Source organism: Myripristis murdjan, chromosome 24, assembly GCF_902150065.1.
Source record: "Myripristis murdjan chromosome 24, fMyrMur1.1, whole genome shotgun sequence".
NCBI classification, from domain to species: domain Eukaryota; kingdom Metazoa; phylum Chordata; class Actinopteri; order Holocentriformes; family Holocentridae; genus Myripristis; species Myripristis murdjan.
In genome coordinates, this window is record NC_044003.1 from 8,670,919 (window position 1) to 8,689,958 (window position 19,040).

Below are 19,040 nucleotides of genomic sequence, written 5' to 3' on the forward strand. Positions count from 1 at the left end.
ACGTGATAAAGCCCAGTCTATGTGTTTAGCACTGCGTGGGCTGAGCTCTACACCTAATGATACTGTACACAAAATGTATATCTATATTACAGTTTACAAAAAATAAATAAATGAATGGTTTTACACAATGACCAACACAGTGACCATGACACAATGATCTTTTGGTATTGCATTATCCACATCTACACATGTACACAAAGACAGAGTCAAAACACTCTCAGTGCCTTTCAGCTTGTGCCAAATGGAAGGATTTTCCGACAAGAGCCTTGCATAATAATCCATACTTTGAAGAGAATAAGACTCCAACAGCAGGTGCTTTCTCATCAAACACAAATAGCCCTATGAAATGACATGTTTTCAAAATGTCGTATGGTAGTACGTCAAGTAGGAGCTCACAAGCAGGCCTGAACAAATAATCATAATATTACTGCAATATTCACACTACAGCCGAGTGATGTTGGCCTAAGTGCAGGAGCTGCATTTTTTTTTTTGATAAAGTTAAAATGGGACAAAATATCATTATAAATAAAGTGTTGTGGTGTCCTGGCCTGCAAACATGTTGTTTGTTTGTGACAGACCTCAGAAAAAACTATCATCATCACCATTTTATCAGATTTTTTGTTCAGTCAAAATCATGCAAAAAAAAAAAAAAAAATCAGCATTCCAAATAAAATCATGATTCATACTGAAAAGATTATGGGCCCTATCTTGTGCCACCCGCTATCCGCTGCCACTACCCGCTACCCGCAAATTGCGGATTTAGGAACTTCCGCTATCCCTAAACGGTATCTTGCGCCACCCGCTACCCGCTATCCGTTATGCCGACTCCGTCATTTGCGCCTGGAGGTGTGTCCGTGGGTGTGTTTCATGCGCTATCCCTAAAGTTGCTATCTTGCGCACACACTTTAGGGATAGCGGATAGCAGGTGGTCCTGACCTCCCGCTATCCGCTATCCCTAAAGTTTGGGCTGTTATGAGAGCGCGTCCAGGCGGCTTCAATGCGCGCCCCGATGGAGCCTCACCACGCACACGGTCGGACTGATACCGGGACGCCGCCGGAATGGACTGAGTATATTACTCATATAGACTGTTTAGAGGAAAGACTGTTTTAATTGGACACTTACGCCAGCACGTTTTATTGTTTTATCATAAGCCAGCAGCTGTGCTATATTTTTATTTTTAATATTTTATTTGCCCAATCTACCTTGTCAATAAATTAGTTTACACATAGTTCCACCTCTGCCTCTTGTGTGTGTGTGGTGTGGCCCGGGGATTTTACTCAATCAGTACAACCTTGTGACACGTCCACTTGGACACATGTGGCTCCACCTCCCGAATTAACTCGCCTATAATATAATATATAATATGTATATAAAGCCAACTTGCTTTAGCCTCAGTAGAAGCCCTGAGAAAATCTACCTCCCTCTCTCCATCGCGGGTTTAGGATTTAGGATTTAGGATAGCGCATCCTGCCCTTAAAGGCGATGGCACCTGGCACACTGATTGGTTTAACTGGCGTAACGCCCAAAACACGCCTATGCATAATATAGCGGGAAGCGGAGGTGTTTTGCGGATAGCGGGAGGTGCACAAGATAGCAACTTTTACGGGGGAACGCCTCTTCCTAAATCCTAAATCCTCAAATAGCGGGTTGAGGGAGTCTGGCGCAAGATAGGGCCCCAAGTGTTAAAAGAATTCCAATATGATTTTTTCTTTGTGCCATATCGTTTGGCCATAATCTCAAGTATAATTACAATTTGACTTCTTTCTTTCACCATAAAATATGAAGATCAAATCGATGCTGTGAGCTCGGTGTGTCTTGTCACCTCTTTGATGAGCGAGCTGGCACATTTTTCACACTTGTCTGTGAAGCGTTCAAACCTTTCTTGCTCTTAAGTCACTTTCAGTCCCATGTCCTAACAGTAGATCGACCAGTAGATGATGTTGAAGAGGATGTACGCGCCAGGAAAGATGACTCGGGAGTACTTGTCTATGGCATGCGTGTCGATCCAGACGCTGGTGTAGTCGTTGGGGCCAACATGGCCGGTGATCTGGTCACTCTCCATCGCCAGTTGCACCAGCATTCTCTCCCTTTTCACCCCATTTTCCTCTGGCATGCCGTAATTCCCTGTGGTGTTGGGGTCCACGTCACTGTAGCTGGCCGACATCATGCCGGGATGGGATATACCGCATGTACAGGGCAGCTGGAGAGGGACAGAAAACACCTTAAAACACTACAAAATGATTAACCCTGCATGCTGAAAGACAATTTATCAACAAAAGCAGGAACTGAGTCTTAAAATCTTGTTTTACTTTTGACACTTGAAAGAAAGAATTTGTCAGTGGGTTGAGGTAAAATCTCTTGATTTTATCATTATCGTTTTCTTGATGGTAGTGGACATTTCTCTCTTAATCGCTTGTTTCAAGGTACTGGCAGTTTTTTTCTAGAAAATTTTGCACAGTATTATGTTAATTTGATGATGATTGGTTGAGCACTGTTGGACTAACCTTTTCTTGAAGTTTCCTCTCCTTGCGTTCTTGTAGCGTGGACAGGTAGTTGACGGCAGCGTACTCTATCACCGATAGGAACACAAAAACAAAACTGACCCAGAGGTAAATATCCACAGCCTTGATGTAGGAGACCCTGGGCATGGAGGCGTTGACGCCGGTGATGATGGTGGACATGGTGAGCACCGTGGTTATGCCTGAAGCACAGAAAACAGTTTAAATCACAGTTCAGGGCCCATACTCCCTTTTCCACCAACAAAGAACTGGTTCCATTCAAGTTTGTGCACTTAATTTTGAACCGTTCTTTGAATTTCCATCAAATACAGATCAATTCCCCAATGGAAAAATTGCTTCTCAGCTGGAACCATAAAATAGTAGTTTTTAAGTGTGAATCAAGTGGGCATGTAAGAGGACTACCAAGAAACTTTGTGGTCTGGTTAAAAATAGTGATCAAAAGTGTTTTTGCCAGCACTAAACAGAGATTTCCTCACACTTGTGTACATCTGCATATAAAAACGTTTTACATTTCCCTTTCTATGGGCAGCATTTATGCTTTTCCCATCACATCCTGCTCATTTCTCTGGGACAGAATCAGCACACCAGCTAAAATACCATCATGATTTAGAATTTAATAATCTCAGTCTGAACCCTATCAGGCTCAGATTATCTAGGTTAATTATTCCAACAGGTGTGAGGGATTGGGCTCAGGCTAGGTCACCATGACACTCTGGTTATGCACTGCCAGATTATCAAAATTTTGTCGACTGGCGATGCAGCAGTTTCATTCCAAACACTGGTCGAATGTGGGCCAGTTCCTTAGTTTGCACTTTGGTTCCAAGAATCTTGAACCAAACCAGTTTGAGAACCAGAACTTCTTTAGCGGAAGACATGCCAATGCAAAATCCAAAGTGTCTCCTAAACTGAAATGAGCAAGTTGCATCTTTTGCCTATCTTTTGATGTAAAGCATCTTGGAGTGGCTGGGTGGTAATCTACATAACCACCTTACAACAAACCAGGCAATCAACTAACCAACCAACCACAAATCAGCTTAATAACTGTCTAAGGATGGCAGATTCGCACCCAGTGGCACTCTGGCAGGAACGGCCCTGCGGTCGATCCAGAAGGACACCCAGGACAGCATGACCATCAGAGTAGCAGGGAAGTAGGTCTGCAGCAGGAAGAAGAAGATGTGACGCCGCAGGGTGAAGTTGATGTACAGACGGTTATACCAGCCTGGGAAGGACATGGGATAAAATGTTGATGTCAAAAGTCAGGAGTGCTGTAATGTTTTCAAAAGGTACCATGAAAGCTACGGTTACTTAACTTTAATAGCACCTTGCTGCTTGGAAAGTAAAATAAAAATGGATCCATGATTAACGTTAACAGACAAGATGGTGGCTCTTCATCATGATACTGCAGTTGGAGCTGCTGTGCGATCTGCTCGTTAGTACCTGTGCTGCTGTAGAAGGCCAGCTTGGTGGTCGTGTGGAACTCTTGGATCAGGAACTGGGAGAGGGAAATTCGCTCATCTGTGTTCAATGACTGGTTCCCTTCCTTCCAGTACAGCATCAGATCGTCATCCGTATAAGCATCTGGGACACAAAGAGCATCACCTAACTATTTGCAGCAGAAAATCTTTTTGTAAGGAACAAGGTGAATTGATGACAGTACAGTCACAGCTTGTAAAGGTAATTTAAACTAGGCGTCCACATGCCTAATTTCTCCAAACTTAAAGTTAAAGCCCATTTAGATGAGGGACCCCCCATCTGTAGAGATTGTCTTTAGATGAAAATTAGCCCAGAGTCAAAATTGATGAGAGTCCTCCTTCTGGTTCCCTTTCAAGGACTTCTGGCAGTCCTTGTACCCCACTTCAAGAACTGCTGGATTCAGCTCTTGAGAGGACTTTCGTCACAGAGAAAATGGGTACATGGGTTTTTAAGTATTTGCCCAACCAGAACAATTACCAATACAAGTGTTATGCTCTGAAAACTTTTCTTTACTGTACTCAATTTCTTTACTGTACTAAAACAGATAAATAAAGACAAGAGAATGCATGAAAACTCAAACTATCTCCACAGTTACAACAACATATTCGCCAGTGACAACAAGAACTATCAGACTCTTCAAGATGTCTGGTTCAAACTCTAAATCATGTTACAGTGTAGTTGCTTTACAAAAAGAAAGCCCAAGTGGGGCTCGATCACATCGGTCACTTACAGCTCTCTATTTCCAAAGAGCACGTCTGCGTGTCGAGAGGAAATCGACTCAGGTCCATGCTACACATGGCCGTGACTGTGACCCTGCAGTGGAAGACAAAACAATTAATATACTATATTGCATGATGAAAAAAAAAACAGTGTTGTCAGAGAAAAAATACTTCTTTGATATGCAACTTTAGGAATAAGCAAAGACATTTTTATTTAAGGCACAATAACTATGATGTCTTTACTGTCCCATACTACGAATTGACCACCGAACGCAGTAAGTTAATGATCACTTGTTTTGGTGCCCAGATTTCTGGAATTTAAAGCTCACTTTGTTTTGGAACAAAACTCCCTACCCATTGAATCCAGACACATCTCACTAAAATGCTGCACTGCTTTACACCATGTCACCATGTCCAGTTTTTGGGTGCTGTAATTCTCATTAGCCAGCAGACTGATAAAAGTCCTTATGCTCTTTTTCATCGGTCACTATGTTCAGCTTCCCACCTTAATTCCTGGGAGCTATGCAGTACAATTATTGCCCTCTACTGTTAGCTTCTGTGTTGTCCCTCCACATTGTATTGGTTTTATTTGCAGACTGTTCAGGCAGTGGCTCTTAAAAATGGGAGATAGTTCCTTCTCAACTTCTCCCACCAAGTTTTTGTAGTTTGTCTGGGCATAGATACATAGCTCCCAGCAAAAATTCAGGCACCACCCCTTCATATTCACAGCCAAATAAACCTCCGGTCAGGGGTCTGGGCTGAGATTTCCCAGCACAGAGATGATAAATGAAAATAGTGGCGATAATCCTGCTCACTGGAGGAGAGAGGGCACGGTCTGCAAGCGTAGGTCTACAAACTGTCATCCTCACTCACCAATCTGCGGGAAAATCTCCACCAACAGCGCCAACCCCAGAGAGATTAACCCATGCCATGTGATGAGCCTGCTTATGTCCACTGTTTCTCACAATCTATTCCTCCGTATACCCACATCGCATAAATTTACAACGTGCAAATGACTGTGATCCACACCAAGATCAGGATCTCTGATTGTCATGTTTGAATCTTGCCATTTCGTCTGTGCTTTAGTCATGAAAGATTGCGTTTCTAGATGTCCACATAACTGCAGCCAGGTCATTTCAGTGTAAAGTCAACACAATTTTCAGTAGATGATGTTTTTCCAATAATGTTTCATCAGGACATGGTCAGGTCCTGGTCAGGATCTTGCTCATGGACACTGCTGATGGACCAACTGCATGATCTCGGGGTCAAACCTATGACCTGTCTGTTTGCCTGATAATTAGGCCACTCTGCCATCAATGATTTACCTATTCATCAGTGGTAACATTCAAAGATATTTTATAGGTATGATGCTCGAAATAATGATTAGTGCTACAGCTTTGATGATGACAGTGCATCAGTATCCCTGTCTGACTTTTGTGTATACCAAGTGTGACGTTTTTATTTAAGGCAGTGCGCACTAATGGTTACAACAGGAGGCAGATGGCCAGCTGTTACTTGCTGCTAAAATCTCTAATGTGGATTACAAAATCAAGTATTTTGGCATTAGGCCTGGGATTGCTCGCCCAAATTACAAGGTCGTGCTCAGTAGGGTTGAAGCTCATAATTGGCAGAACTGCATCCCACGAAATACACATATGGAGCGGTGGCATCTGGGGCCGCTTTGTCTAGCCGGGACAATCGATGGCAATTAGATCCCTGACCACCCGCCAGCACACCATCACCCATCACTAACCCAGGAAAATATGCAATCTGTTGAATGGTTTTCATTTCTGAGCAGTGTTTAAATGTTCCTACATTGACAGACATCAATAAAAATTTCATATTGTAGTTTAAATTTTTTATTTGATTTTTTTGTTCTGTCCTTTATCATGTTATTGTTCAATTACTCTATGTTTCTGCACTCCAATAGAGTTTGACAGTTTGTTTCTGTAAGCAAACTTATTTTAGTTCTGATCCAAAAATCACTGTTTGGTCATTTACATACTCACAGGGAAAACAAAATGTGTGAGTTAGGTGACCCTGACTATGAAGTAATTTGATTTTCGTCATTGAAATGTAGTAAGGACATGGCCAAAACCTTGCCATTTGCGTTCAGTATTCCCAGTCCAAACAGCGACTGTGAGGAGTTTCAAACACAGATGGACACTGAGCATCAGGGGCCTTCCAACCCAGGGAACTGACCTGAGGCTGTAGAGGACTTTGCCATCTGGGTAGACTCGCAGCATGACGTTATCAGTGGTGGTGTCATGTGTGAAGGACTTCTTGGAGTGGACGAAAAACATGTCGGGCACCCAGATTTTCTTCACCAGGCGGCCGTCAAATGTCATGCTCTGGTTGTTGTTGCTTCGGAAAGACAGACGGTCATCTTTCCAGTAGTGCCTCAGATACAGGGTCATTGTAAAGTCCTGCAAAAAATGTTTTGTTTCAATACCAGCTCAGCTCAGAACAAGCTGTAGTAGTGAAAGACAGTAAATAATTAGAGAATCACAGAATAAAACATTAAGAAGAGGGTTTGTCCAAAATGAGGAATCCACCTTTTGAAAAATGTGAAACCTAACACCTCAAATGACACCTACATCTGGCTGATGGGCAAATAACTGATATCCAGTTAATTAAGGATTTGAACATATTTGCTTGAAAACTGGTTATGATTTATGATTGTTATGACTGTTATGATTTCATTAGCTGCATGGCAACATTTAACAATATTTAAAGATTAGGTAGCACATTATCTTTTTCAACAGAAAAGTTAATCAAAATCAGAAACGAGCTCGTCAGCATTGTTTTTTACATTATCCTGTTTCATCTCAACTGATGACACAGCAGTATGAGATATTAAAAACTTAATAAGAGGAAAAAACATACCATGTCGACCTCTGAAATTGTATCCAAACTTTCAACCTGAACATCAACTCCAACTGGCACAGCTGGACCTGGAGAGATTTAGAGCAGGTTACAATGATCCGCTAACCTGAACTGTACACTATGCCATTTTTTTTTTTCCAAGAATGGTTAGGTCATTTGGTGGTCATTTTGGCTCTTCAGTTAAGGTTAGGCTTAAAATGGTTATGGCTAAAATTAGAGAATGAATGTAAGTTAATTAGATCATGACTTCGCCATCCTAGGGAAAACAATATCGCATACAGAGCAAGTTCTGCTAACAGAGGTGGTATCCTGAGGTACTGTGCAACACTGGACAACAAGAGTGCAGATTTATCAATAGACGCGGGTTTTTCTAAACTTGGTGATCTTTATCCAGTGGTCACGACCCCTTTTTATGCCAACATTTCTGTTTGAAACAATGACATCTGCTCACTTCCATCCAAATCCTTGTAAAAGCAGTTTGGGTGCACATTTCCCCAAAATGGGCAAGTGAAATGAATACTTTAATCCTAATTGACATTATGGCGCAAGCAGTTGAGATTTTTTCTCCCCCACATTTTTAATAAGAAACAAAATGCAAAATTCTGACTCACAGCATGAATTTATTAGCAGATGCGTCCAAATGATGTGTTACACATCTGAACCGGTGCATTCACAGGCTGCTGGGAAACTCTGACATCGAGGACTACAAAGTGTCAAACACAATGGCGTTCACAAACAGTGACGCTATTATAAGGATTTGGCTGCTTCTTGATTTAGATAAGCTGTGATACTTAGTCTGGCTAACAATTAAATATGAAAATTATTGAAAAATGCACCATTCCTCCCTGTTGCCCTCAGAACAAGACGACAGAATGTACTTCTCTGTCAGAAAGTAGTCCCTGAAGAAAAGATTGTTTTAAAGAGTCAATTCAAATGCCCATGACCTCTAAACCTGGGCATGTGCTGTCAGCTGCAGAAAGAGAAGTTTATAAGGTGGGTTTAGTGCCTGAACATATATTTTAAAAAAAATACTGCCCTTGAACTTCAAATTATTTTCCACCGAGTCACACTTCCGTTCCACAAACAACGAGCAAAATCTGCTGCTACAAGCGCCGGCTTTTCAAGAACTCTAATTTGTGGTGGGATTCCACGTAAGCGGTCTAACTTATGGAGGAAATGCAAGCATGTGAATTAGGAAAGCAGACAGATTCAGGATTTGGACCCTGCTAATGTTGCTGCTTTACCCGGCGGTTATTGAAACCTAAAGCTACAGACTGTGGCTGCGTGGTAATTAAACACTGGCACACAGCAGCGTGGCTCAGACATAATCCTCGCCGGGTTATGTCATCTACTCCAGCCAGTGCGCTGGACACTGCCGCTTCCCACATTTAGACAAACATGCAGATAAAGAGAGAAGGTTCAAGGGTTAGTGCCCCCAGCCTGTGGGCTCAAACTGACCAAACTGATTTTGAAAGTGTAATTTTTTTTTTACACACCACATTGCAAGTCCCATATATATCATGTCAAAATACGGCCGCCGCAGCGCTGAAATACATAGTGAAATGAAAAGGATGCATTCAACGCCCAGTGCTATTGTGGTGTGCCTGGATGCCTTGTGTGAGGATGAAAAAAAACCCACAACAGTTCAAGAAATCATTAAAATTCTATTTTTTAATTCTAATTTCTCTATAGCTGTGATTTAACACATGAATCAGGTGGCAAATTAATGAACCTGGCCTGGTTAACAGTGCAGGGTAGATTATTTGGATCACTTTGTCAAATATAAGAAGGCTGATTACTTGACTGTTTGATTCATTATTACATTATTTGGATCATTATTTGGATCACATATCATAAAATGATGTAAACATAGGGCAGAATTTTTTTTCCCTCCACTATAGAATCACACTATCAAGAAATTTATTTCAGTCAGAGAAAAACAAAGATTGATGTTGAATAAGGTGTCCTGGATAAAAGAGGAGTCAGTCTGATATATGATGCAATGATATATTTATCATTCCTAACTGTAATAAAAGGATTGGCTGCACTAACTGACAGTGAATCAGTACGATCTGGGCGGCTCCTTGCATCGTTCAAATCGTTCATTTCATTTCAAATAACTTCAGAAAGTCCAAGTCCCTTACCTCCAAAACCCGGTCGCATCGTAAAGTCGTGGTCGTCGATCCTGAGGAGCTGCTCGGACTTGGTTGTCGAGGCTTTGGTTATGTCAGGGCTTCTCTTGAAAATGGGGCTGTCGGAAATCGTTGGAAAAACAGTTGTCATTTAATCACACATTAAATGACAACTTTTACTTCATAAAAGTCTCTTTATTTTGTCAATTAAAGGCTGAAATTATTAAGTATGCTTTAAATGCTCACTGTGAATTGGTCATTTTGCATCTAAATTGTTTGTTATTTAATATTCATTAAAAAAAATCAGACACTTTTTACTAATCTATTTATTCACATTCTCTTCTAATTTGTTCATTTCATGGTTTTATTTGTTGTTGGTGGTTTGTATTACTGCCGTCATAACTGGTCTATAGAAACTGATGATTATAATCACTACACTGTTTACTAAAGTGTTTCCAAGCGCTTGAAAATATCCTGTTGTATTCATCAAGGGTTAATTAATTTAAATTGTTTTAAACTAAAACAGAGGTTATTGGAATAATAAAATCCATACATTGTAGTGTATTGCCATCTCAAACTGGTGTTATGCAGCACAGGCGAATAATCTCGTGAACTTCTAATTCTGGAGGTTAAGAATGGATTAAATTGGGCTTAGGGAGACTCTGAGGAGCCGCCTATCCCCTTAACTGGATACTTCAAACAATAGCATAATTAAAACGCTGTTGACCGTGTGCCTCCAGGTCCAAGCCTGCTGTTTTTAATCCCCCCTGTCAAATTCTCCTATCTAGTTTTATTCTTTTTTTTTCTTATTCAAACCAAACAAAGAAATGAATAAATACGATAAAATACCTGCCAATCTTGCGGATGGGTGCCGCCATCAGTGGCATTTCTCTTTTTGTTCTGAAAGAAAGGAAAAGGAAAGAATAACTATTTTTGTCAGGGACTGTGTAATGTGAGACAGCATGTGATGTCAGATGAGTAAAATCTTCAAGTAAGAGTGACACGCTGAGAAACAGAGAGCAAAGGCTTCCCACACCCTGCATGAGATTATGAATTAATTATTGCATTAGCTTTGTGTTCATGCTGTTTTGTCTGCCTTTCATGCCAAGTCTGGCTTTGACCAGAGATCATTTCCTGTGTCGTGATGCGATTTCTGTCACATTCGAGAGCCCAAATCATCCATTTCAAAGCAGGAAACTGAAATCTGTGTGTTTTGTAGTGGAAACTGTCACATCCATTAAGACCCTTTTACTTTCGGCTGCCAGGGCTTTTAGGCAAATGCTTACAAGGCAGAGCAAGCTGATTTTGCTTGCTTTGCTTTTACTAAGGTCACAAAGAGGCAAATATTTTAGGTCCCTCAGTCAGGGATGACACGTTTTTCCATCTCTACACCTGGGCAAAATCAAACAGTGCATCCCTTCAGTGTAGCGCTGAAACGGTGAGCCGATTAATTAATCAGTTAATCAACAGAAGATGAATCAACCATTTTGATAATTCATTAATTTTAGTCATTTATCAAGTAAAACTCCCAGGACCATTTGCCAGTATTTTTGACACAGTGCAGTCGCACGTATGATTAAGCGATTAAGAGATTAAACAAACAAACAACAAAAAAACATTCAGCTCTACAACTGAGAAAACACTTTTCAACAAACCACGTCAGTCAGTTACACAGCAGTGTGTGATTTAAACAAGAAAAGTATGTTGTATTATTATGAAAATGTAACTGATGAATGTCCACATCTTAGCTGCAGCATTTCACACAATTTCCACTTCAGTCCACTTCTGATATTCAGAACTGTAAGTGTATTAAAAATCAATATTCTATAGTGTAGTAGAGGCTATAATTGTCAGTTAATTGTTTAAAAAAATAAATCATGCCATCATAACAAGTATGACCAAGCCTGGGATCTACTTGGGCTTCAGTTTTACGTTGTATCTTGTGAAATTGGTGTCCAACCTTCTCAGGGGTGCACACTGGCAAAGGTTTTATTATAACCTTTCACTGAACCCTCAACTTAAACTAATCTACAAAACATTCATCAGCCTGTCCTCCTCAAAATGGGGCGGGCAGGAGTGACGCTATAGCGAGAGGTGGCAGACACTCAAATCTCATTTCATAAACAGCTACAATAACAAAAACAGGTGTGGGAGGTCAGAACAAAGGTCTGCTCGTTTTTGCCTCCCGCAAGGTGAGGGGAAACCCGGTGTTGACAAAATCCACCGGTAGGTATGAGTGAGCGAAGGCGGCTGCTCTACATTTCCACACGCAGGGATAGTACGTGTGTGTGTGTGCGCGCGTGTGTATGTGTGCGTGCATGAGCATGTGTGTGGGTGTGGGTGTGTTGGGGCTTAAAATAAGCCACAGAAAGCAAGATAATCTGGAATCTCTCAGCAGATGCCTTTGGGATATTAGATAACATTATCACCATCGCGGTTTTGATTGTTATAACTAGGCCCGGCCGAAATGGACAAAACCAAATATCACAAAATGTTGACTTCATGTCTATATTAATATTGTGATAATAGCATAGGGAATACTGGTGTTTTCACAGCATATCTGCACACGAGAGATTTCAGACAGTCATTACTAATGTGGACATGATGACCAAGCAGTTAGAGGCAAATAATACAACAGCTAGAAAAGTCGCAGTTTGCATTCATTTACTGCAATGCAGCCTTTAATACCAGGAAAAGACGACACTTATGCCAAGATAATGTCTTGATAATATCCAAAATCCCAGATCATATCCCAGATCATGTCTTAATATTGGTGTAATATCAATGCATTGCCCGGCCCAAGCTGTAATATATAGAATCTCATCTCTCATCACTCTTTCCAGGTAACAGACTGTCCAGTTATTACACGGTTTCACTGGCCGGTCTGCTCTACATGACATGGGGATTGTTGCCAAGAGCGTGGTGCCAGCATGTCCGTTTGTGGCTTATCAGGGAACATATGGAACATGTGGATTCATTTGGCATTCAGCAGGCAAAACATCAAATGCAGAGATCCTCCAGGAAAGAAGCTACACCCGTTTTACCAGCCTAAATGAAAGAAGTGGGGTTGCATTTGAGAAGAACTTCCCATTCTCACTCACTGAGTGGATTTGCCCTTTTTGCCAAAATGACATTCTGGTGTCGGGTGCATTTGCTGCCCTACTGGCTTGGTACCTGCCAGGAAAATGCATGTAAAGGGAGAATAGAGTTTGTGAATTTTGACCTGTTGGTGGAAATGAGTTCACCAAAATCAACAGGGATCACTCTCCAGGGAGCATGAATGCATTCAACAAATGTCATGGCAATTAGATTGTGAGGGGAAACGTGCTGGTGACACCAAACCTGAAGCATGAGTACGCTCGGCCAGTTGTCAATCTGTGTATTAGATTGAGAGATATGTTTTGTAAAACTCATGTTTGGCCTGAAGGTGGCGATGGAGGAAAAGCCATAGGGCCACCGCAATCAAGAAGAACCTTCCTTTTGGGAGCATGAATGCCCTCGCCAACCACAGCAATTCACCAATTCGATTTTGTGATATTTTGTGTGTAAGGTTGGTGTTTTGGCCTGAGGGTGACACTAGACAAAAGAGCGTAAGGTCACCAAAACTGACAGCGTTCATGCTCTAGGAAACATGAATGTGCTCATCAAATTTCATGGCAATCAACCGACAGATTTCGGGATATGCCGTCAAACACGGCCATCCTTAGACGCCCCCTGCCAGTGGGGCAAAGATGTCACAATGTCAAACATGTCTTACACAATGTCTCCAGTGCAGGATTTTTGCCTCTCCCCTTGGGATCTTATGATAGAAAGCATCAAAATCAGTCACCAGGAGAAGGAACAGAGGTCTGAGAAGACAACAAGAGGACATAAGATGCATATTGACTTCTTACTGACTTTACAAATCCAGAAACATAGATTAATACAAAGTAATTTACTCACAAAGGTGACCTTTTTTTTTAATCACTAACTGTATGTTTTGCTATCAGAATGGGCAAATTTACACTGTTAAGCTACTTTACCACAAATGGTAAAGGAGTATTAATATTGAGACCTATACTACATTAAACAGTATTCCTGAAAATGTCGTGTAGCTGTCACAACCATAGGCGGAAATCCCGGGGGGGTCAGGGGGGACAAGACCCCTCCATCCATAAAGTTGCCCCCCCCCCCCCCCCCCCCCCCCCCCCCAAAAAAAAACATTGTTAACACTAATAAATAATTTTCACTAATATAGTAATATTCAATGAAAGCACAATGCAAGCGGTGCTAATTATAAATGTAAAACAGTGTGTTTTTTAGTGTTAAAAATGTATGTCAGGATATTAATGTCAGAAATAGTTCGTATTTTACTGATATTTTGAGTTTGTCTCTAGATCGATATCTATTTTTGCATTTTAAGTTGCATTATTTTGTGGCATCGTTTCATTTATTTTCTTATTTAATCTAAAAGGGACAGTGTACAGCTCAAACATATACTGTATGTCACTATTTGATGCCATATCTTGCTTTGTTTTTTGTTGACACGACAATAAATCTGTTTTTTGAAGAATAGTTTGATGAATAGTTTTAGAGCTTATTTTGAGTTTCTAGTGCTTGTAAAGCTACTTTGACGGACTGTAGTGGAAATAGAACAGTGAGCAAAGAAAGATTATTGCTTTTTATTGCTTTTGATAGCATTATTTAAAACACATGAACATGCTGAGCGCTCAACGCTGTACGGCAGGTTTCAAAGGAGCGTAAGAGAGAAAGAGGGTGGTACAGTCGTGCCAGACAGCAATTTTTTCATGCCCCCCCCCCCAACAATTACTCTCAGAAATTTTGCTGTTTATTGTCCCCCCCAATAATGATCACAACGGTATTTATGCACCAAAACATGTTGATAAGTCAAGTGGGTCTTACATAATATGTTACTGAAACTATCACCGATAATAATAATAATTATAGTAATAATATAAAATTCAACATTTGGAGCTGCTGCAGCTGTTCCATAGTTGCAGGGGGAGCTTGCGCAATTTCCAGCAGATGTTGGAGGAGAGTTAGGGAGAGATATTACAGGGAAAGGGCAACTGTTCTCGACCAGACAGGCCTGCTAAATTTAGACTGCCCTCTGTTTATCTATAGTGCATTTACCTTACCTCACCCGCCTGAATGCAGCCAAAAAAAGAGAATGATTAAGCATCTCATTGCGGATCGAATACAGAAAAGGTCAGAGAGCACAAGAGCTGTCTGGGAACCATCTGGCTTGCTTAGCGGCATGTAAAACAAGTGCCAAGTTGACTTGAGGATAGATGGTGAGTGTTTTACCAGCGGACTGCCTGGACAACACGCATTTACCAGGACAGTTCAGGCGTTTCTGAAGGACACCTGATCACCAGCACACTCCTTTTTACTCGGTTCTTTGCCGAAAGAGACTGCAGGCTTTGCCAAAGCGAGCCGAAAAATTGGTAACAGTGTGGTGTGTGAACCATGGAGAAATGATGGACGAGAACAAAGCATAACACTTCAGGAATTTATTGGAGGAGAGGATGTTTTATTTTATTCCTTTATTCCTGACTGGCTTTCGTACAAGTCTTTTCCACCACATAGCTCCTTTCTTTGGTGTGGCATCATCAAAGACTAAACCCAGAAATGCACAAATTTGGACATACAGTACATTACCTCCTCTCCAGATAGCTATTTAGTAGGGAGGAGTTATAGAAACAGTGCAAAATCAAATGTCACAGTGTCTTTGACTGAATCCCTGTAGGAATGGCTGTTGGTGCTTTCATAAGATATTTACACACTAGAGTTTTGTTAAACAATCATTGATAATGTTAAGATGACCAAACGGAGGTTTGTCTAATCAGCTCAGAAAATTGCATTCCTTCACTGTAATGCAGCCTTTCGAACCGTTAAGTCGATTTATTTCCTGAAGCATACACACACGCCAACAGCAGAGTGTGAGTCAGAAAATACTTTGAGATGAAGAGCTGTTTGCATGCTCTTATCATTTTAAAAAAAAATGAAAATTAGTTTTGTTTGTGAGTGTCAGATATTTTCAAGTTTCCACTGATGGTGCTATACCAACAGCTGCAGTCTGTGTGTGTGATTTTGTGTAGCTTCCTATTGGATGTAGTGCTATCGATCCAGCACCGAGTGCTGTGATTGGCTGGGAGCTACATACACACACCAACACACACTTCTAGTGGCTCATAAGTGATGATTGGGAGGAATTATTTTTGTATGAGATACATTCTTTTTTTTTTTTTTTTTAGGAAAATCTGCCTTTAACTTCCCCTAAATTTACTAACAAAGCTTCTGCCAAAAATTTTAAACCTTTCAACGACCAGCAAGGAAGCAACACCTGCTGTTTTTCCCCCCTATAACAGTCACAAATATGATAAGATGAGCTTGTCAGATCCCAAATTCAACCGTTACACAGGTGTACTGCCAAAAGAGGCAGCCTTTCGTTCTGAGTGACAGACTGGGAGAGTCCAAACTAAAGAAAACATTTTCCTCATTAGTGTGTGAAAACCATGCAGACGTCTGCGACTTAAAAGGTCACCGATGATCACATGACGTGTCACATGAGCAGGAAGGAAGTGGGTAAATATTTTGTAAAGTATCTTGCACAAAGCGTACCAAAAGAAAACAAGAATAAGAAAAAGACAAGTGGGCACGCAGAAGAGTCATTCAATGAAATGCACCTCCATATTCAGCAAATTTATCGTAGGAGACAAGGTGTTGAAGGACGTCAGCATTGATCTGAGCTGATTTCAAGCCAAAAAAACAAAAGAGCTGTAATTCATCATAACTTACCCGAGCAAATAACTACTTCACATTCAAGTGTGTTAAAAATTTGACACTTCATCATGTTTTGATCCGACCTGCCTGCCTTCCACCTGGTTCCTCAAAACCACAACAATAGCAATAATTGAGAAAGCACATTAACACACTCAGATTACAGGTTACATAATGCGATTTTCTAACCAAGCACATGTCACCTTTTGTAGCTGTCAGCTAAACAAATCTGTTGTTACCACGCATGCATTTCAGTCAGCGAGTGTCCTGATTTCACTTTTGCAGTTAAGACAAGTGGGCTATAAATTAAACATGTCGGCTGTAATCAACACAAAACAGCTCAGATCTCCGAGACTGAAATATAAATCGTTTTCCAGTAAATAAAACTGACAATAAATGTCATTGCTCTTGTACTGGATACTGTTGGGTGCTGTGGCGGTAATTTTCAAAAACAAGAAGAGTGAAATATTGACAGAATCATGAATTTCTTAAAATGAATACATGTCTTCTCTATTCAGAATGATGTAATCTGTATATACCAACAGGTTCCCAGACAAATCATTTATTTTTAATTCATATTGGCAGGGAATTTGAGTCTAACATGGGAGACCAGGATGAGGCCAAATCCCATCAGTGTTTGTATCAAAAGTAGCAGAAATAGCATAAACTCTTATTGTGATGCATGCTCATTCATAAATTCTCAGTCTTTGCTCTGATTTTGTGGTGTATGTATGTAAGCCTAAAACCTATTGATACGGTCTGCCTTGTTTGCATTTGTTTAGTCCACATTTTGCTTGTCATTTCGTTTTTATTGCAGTAGCCAGAGTCCCTGATGGAGATTTCACGGGCGGTTAAAAAGAGGGAATCAACCAGAACCCCTAACACACTGAATTCTGATGCAATCCCAAATCAGAATAAATGCCATTACATCATCACAACATCGGCTGGTGCCACACAAATGGGAAAATCCTTCTGCTCACACCTCCATCCATTTGTTGTTGTTTTTTTCTCCTGCACTTAATATTCAAACAGCTTTTGAGTGACACTGACTGCTGAACTAGTCATCAGGATTAGTTTTTTAAGGGTGGAAAATGGAAACACACTGATGTTACAAGCTGTGCAAAAAAAAAAAAAAAAAAAAAGGAAAAAAAAAAGAAATTTGGGCAAATATTAGTGTATTAAGCAGTTACCAATTAATTGCTGAAGGTTATCTGAAATGCTTTTGCAGAGAACGCTGATAAAACCTCTAAAAACAGGGTGAAAGCAGGCGGCAGTCAGAGCCTTGTTTTGGAATGACAGTAGCACAAACACACAGCAGGAGACATTATAACAGCTTCTTGCACCAAGTGTGGCTAATTTATACTTATTTAGCATACTGATCAACTGATGTGCTCTTATCAACAGACTGGTGCTTTTAAAATCCATACCATACAACCCAGGGAAATGAGGGAGAGCATAAAATTATCTGCTTAAAAAAATTACTGTATCACATAGTGCACTTCCACAGGACAGCTGGTAATGTAACTTTTTCTAATTTACACAGAAATCTGAACAATTCATTTCACCTTGTAACTAATAATTTAATATTGTATCGTCTTAGAATTAATTTCCTGCAAGTGTTTGGGAAGAAATATAAAAAATAGTAAATAGAAAAAGGGATATTTTCAGCTTTTTATTTAAAGAATAGTAACTAAATAAAGTGTCACTTTCTTGAGATTATTGTTTCAGGATGCGCACCTTTTTTCCCGAGCTGTATTTGAGAGAAATTGCATTAACTAACACCACTGGAACGATGCCTCACTTGTTTTAAAAAAGGGGATTTTAAGACTCTATACATATTGATGCGCATTTACGCATGGCGCAGTAAGCAGTCATCCAGGGTTGCGCGTCACATTTCTTTTCACAAACGTGATATATGTGATAAACCGACCTGATGTATCTGTACGGCTGCAGCATTTGTCCCCTCGGTAGTTTCGTCCCGGACGCACCGGCCATCCACAGCAGCAAGGAGAGCAGCACCACATCCGTGTGCATGGTGCCCGCAGTCTCAGCCCGCTCCAAAAGTCGCACAATCACAGGCTAGAACTTGCCAAACTTTTTGCGCACAATATGCATCTTCCCGACATGATCCGCACCCAACATCATGAGATACTCTACATACATCCCGCATCCCACTGTGCTTAATCTCACAGAGGGGGAAAGCAATTTCGCCCTAAACCTATAAATCCTCCACGTCAGATGGCTCGGATTTGCGCTACGTCCGCTCGGAAGAGTTTGTGCATCAACACGGGGCTCGTTTTTCCGGCGGGGAAGCGGATTCATTCGCTCCCAGCAGACAAAGGTTAGAGGTGAGGGGAAGCAGCCGGCAGGTCAGACAAATGAGACTTTTGCATGCCAACTTACGGTGTTCTTTTGAGTGGTTTCTTTTTTCTCTCTCCTTTTATAAGCTGTGTTTTTAAAACCGAATCACTAACTTTCCGAAAGCTGATGCCCGAAAAAGTACGAATCAGATCACTGGTGGTATGAC

General features: G+C 40.8%; 1 protein-coding gene across 1 annotated transcript; it reads right to left on the minus strand.

Moving 5' to 3' along the window:
• Positions 1 to 1,693: 1,693 nt before the first annotated feature.
• Positions 1,694 to 18,783, minus strand: LOC115356010 (gamma-aminobutyric acid receptor subunit rho-1-like). Its single transcript, XM_030046989.1, has 10 exons — positions 18,444 to 18,783; positions 10,580 to 10,630; positions 9,743 to 9,849; positions 7,599 to 7,666; positions 6,915 to 7,138; positions 4,724 to 4,806; positions 3,958 to 4,098; positions 3,587 to 3,739; positions 2,506 to 2,702; positions 1,694 to 2,201 (listed from the first exon to the last, which is right to left on the minus strand). The coding sequence occupies exons 1-10, from the start codon at positions 18,545 to 18,547 to the stop codon at positions 1,914 to 1,916; spliced, it is 1,416 nt and encodes a 471-aa protein (XP_029902849.1). The 5' UTR covers positions 18,548 to 18,783; the 3' UTR covers positions 1,694 to 1,913.
• Between the last annotated feature and the right edge of the window lie 257 nt (positions 18,784 to 19,040).

Excerpts from the sequence above, each read along its gene's own strand:
- LOC115356010 (XM_030046989.1), bottom strand. The coding sequence starts at position 18,547 with ATGCACACGGATGTGGTGCTGCTCTCCTTGCTGCTGTGGATGGCCGGT. Across the intron at positions 2,703-3,586 it reads TCCTGCCAGAGTGCCACTGG|GCATAACCACGGTGCTCACC; the intron begins GTGCGAATCTGC and ends TCTGTGCTTCAG. Across the intron at positions 2,202-2,505 it reads AGAGGAAACTTCAAGAAAAG|CTGCCCTGTACATGCGGTAT; the intron begins GTTAGTCCAACA and ends GTCCCTCTCCAG.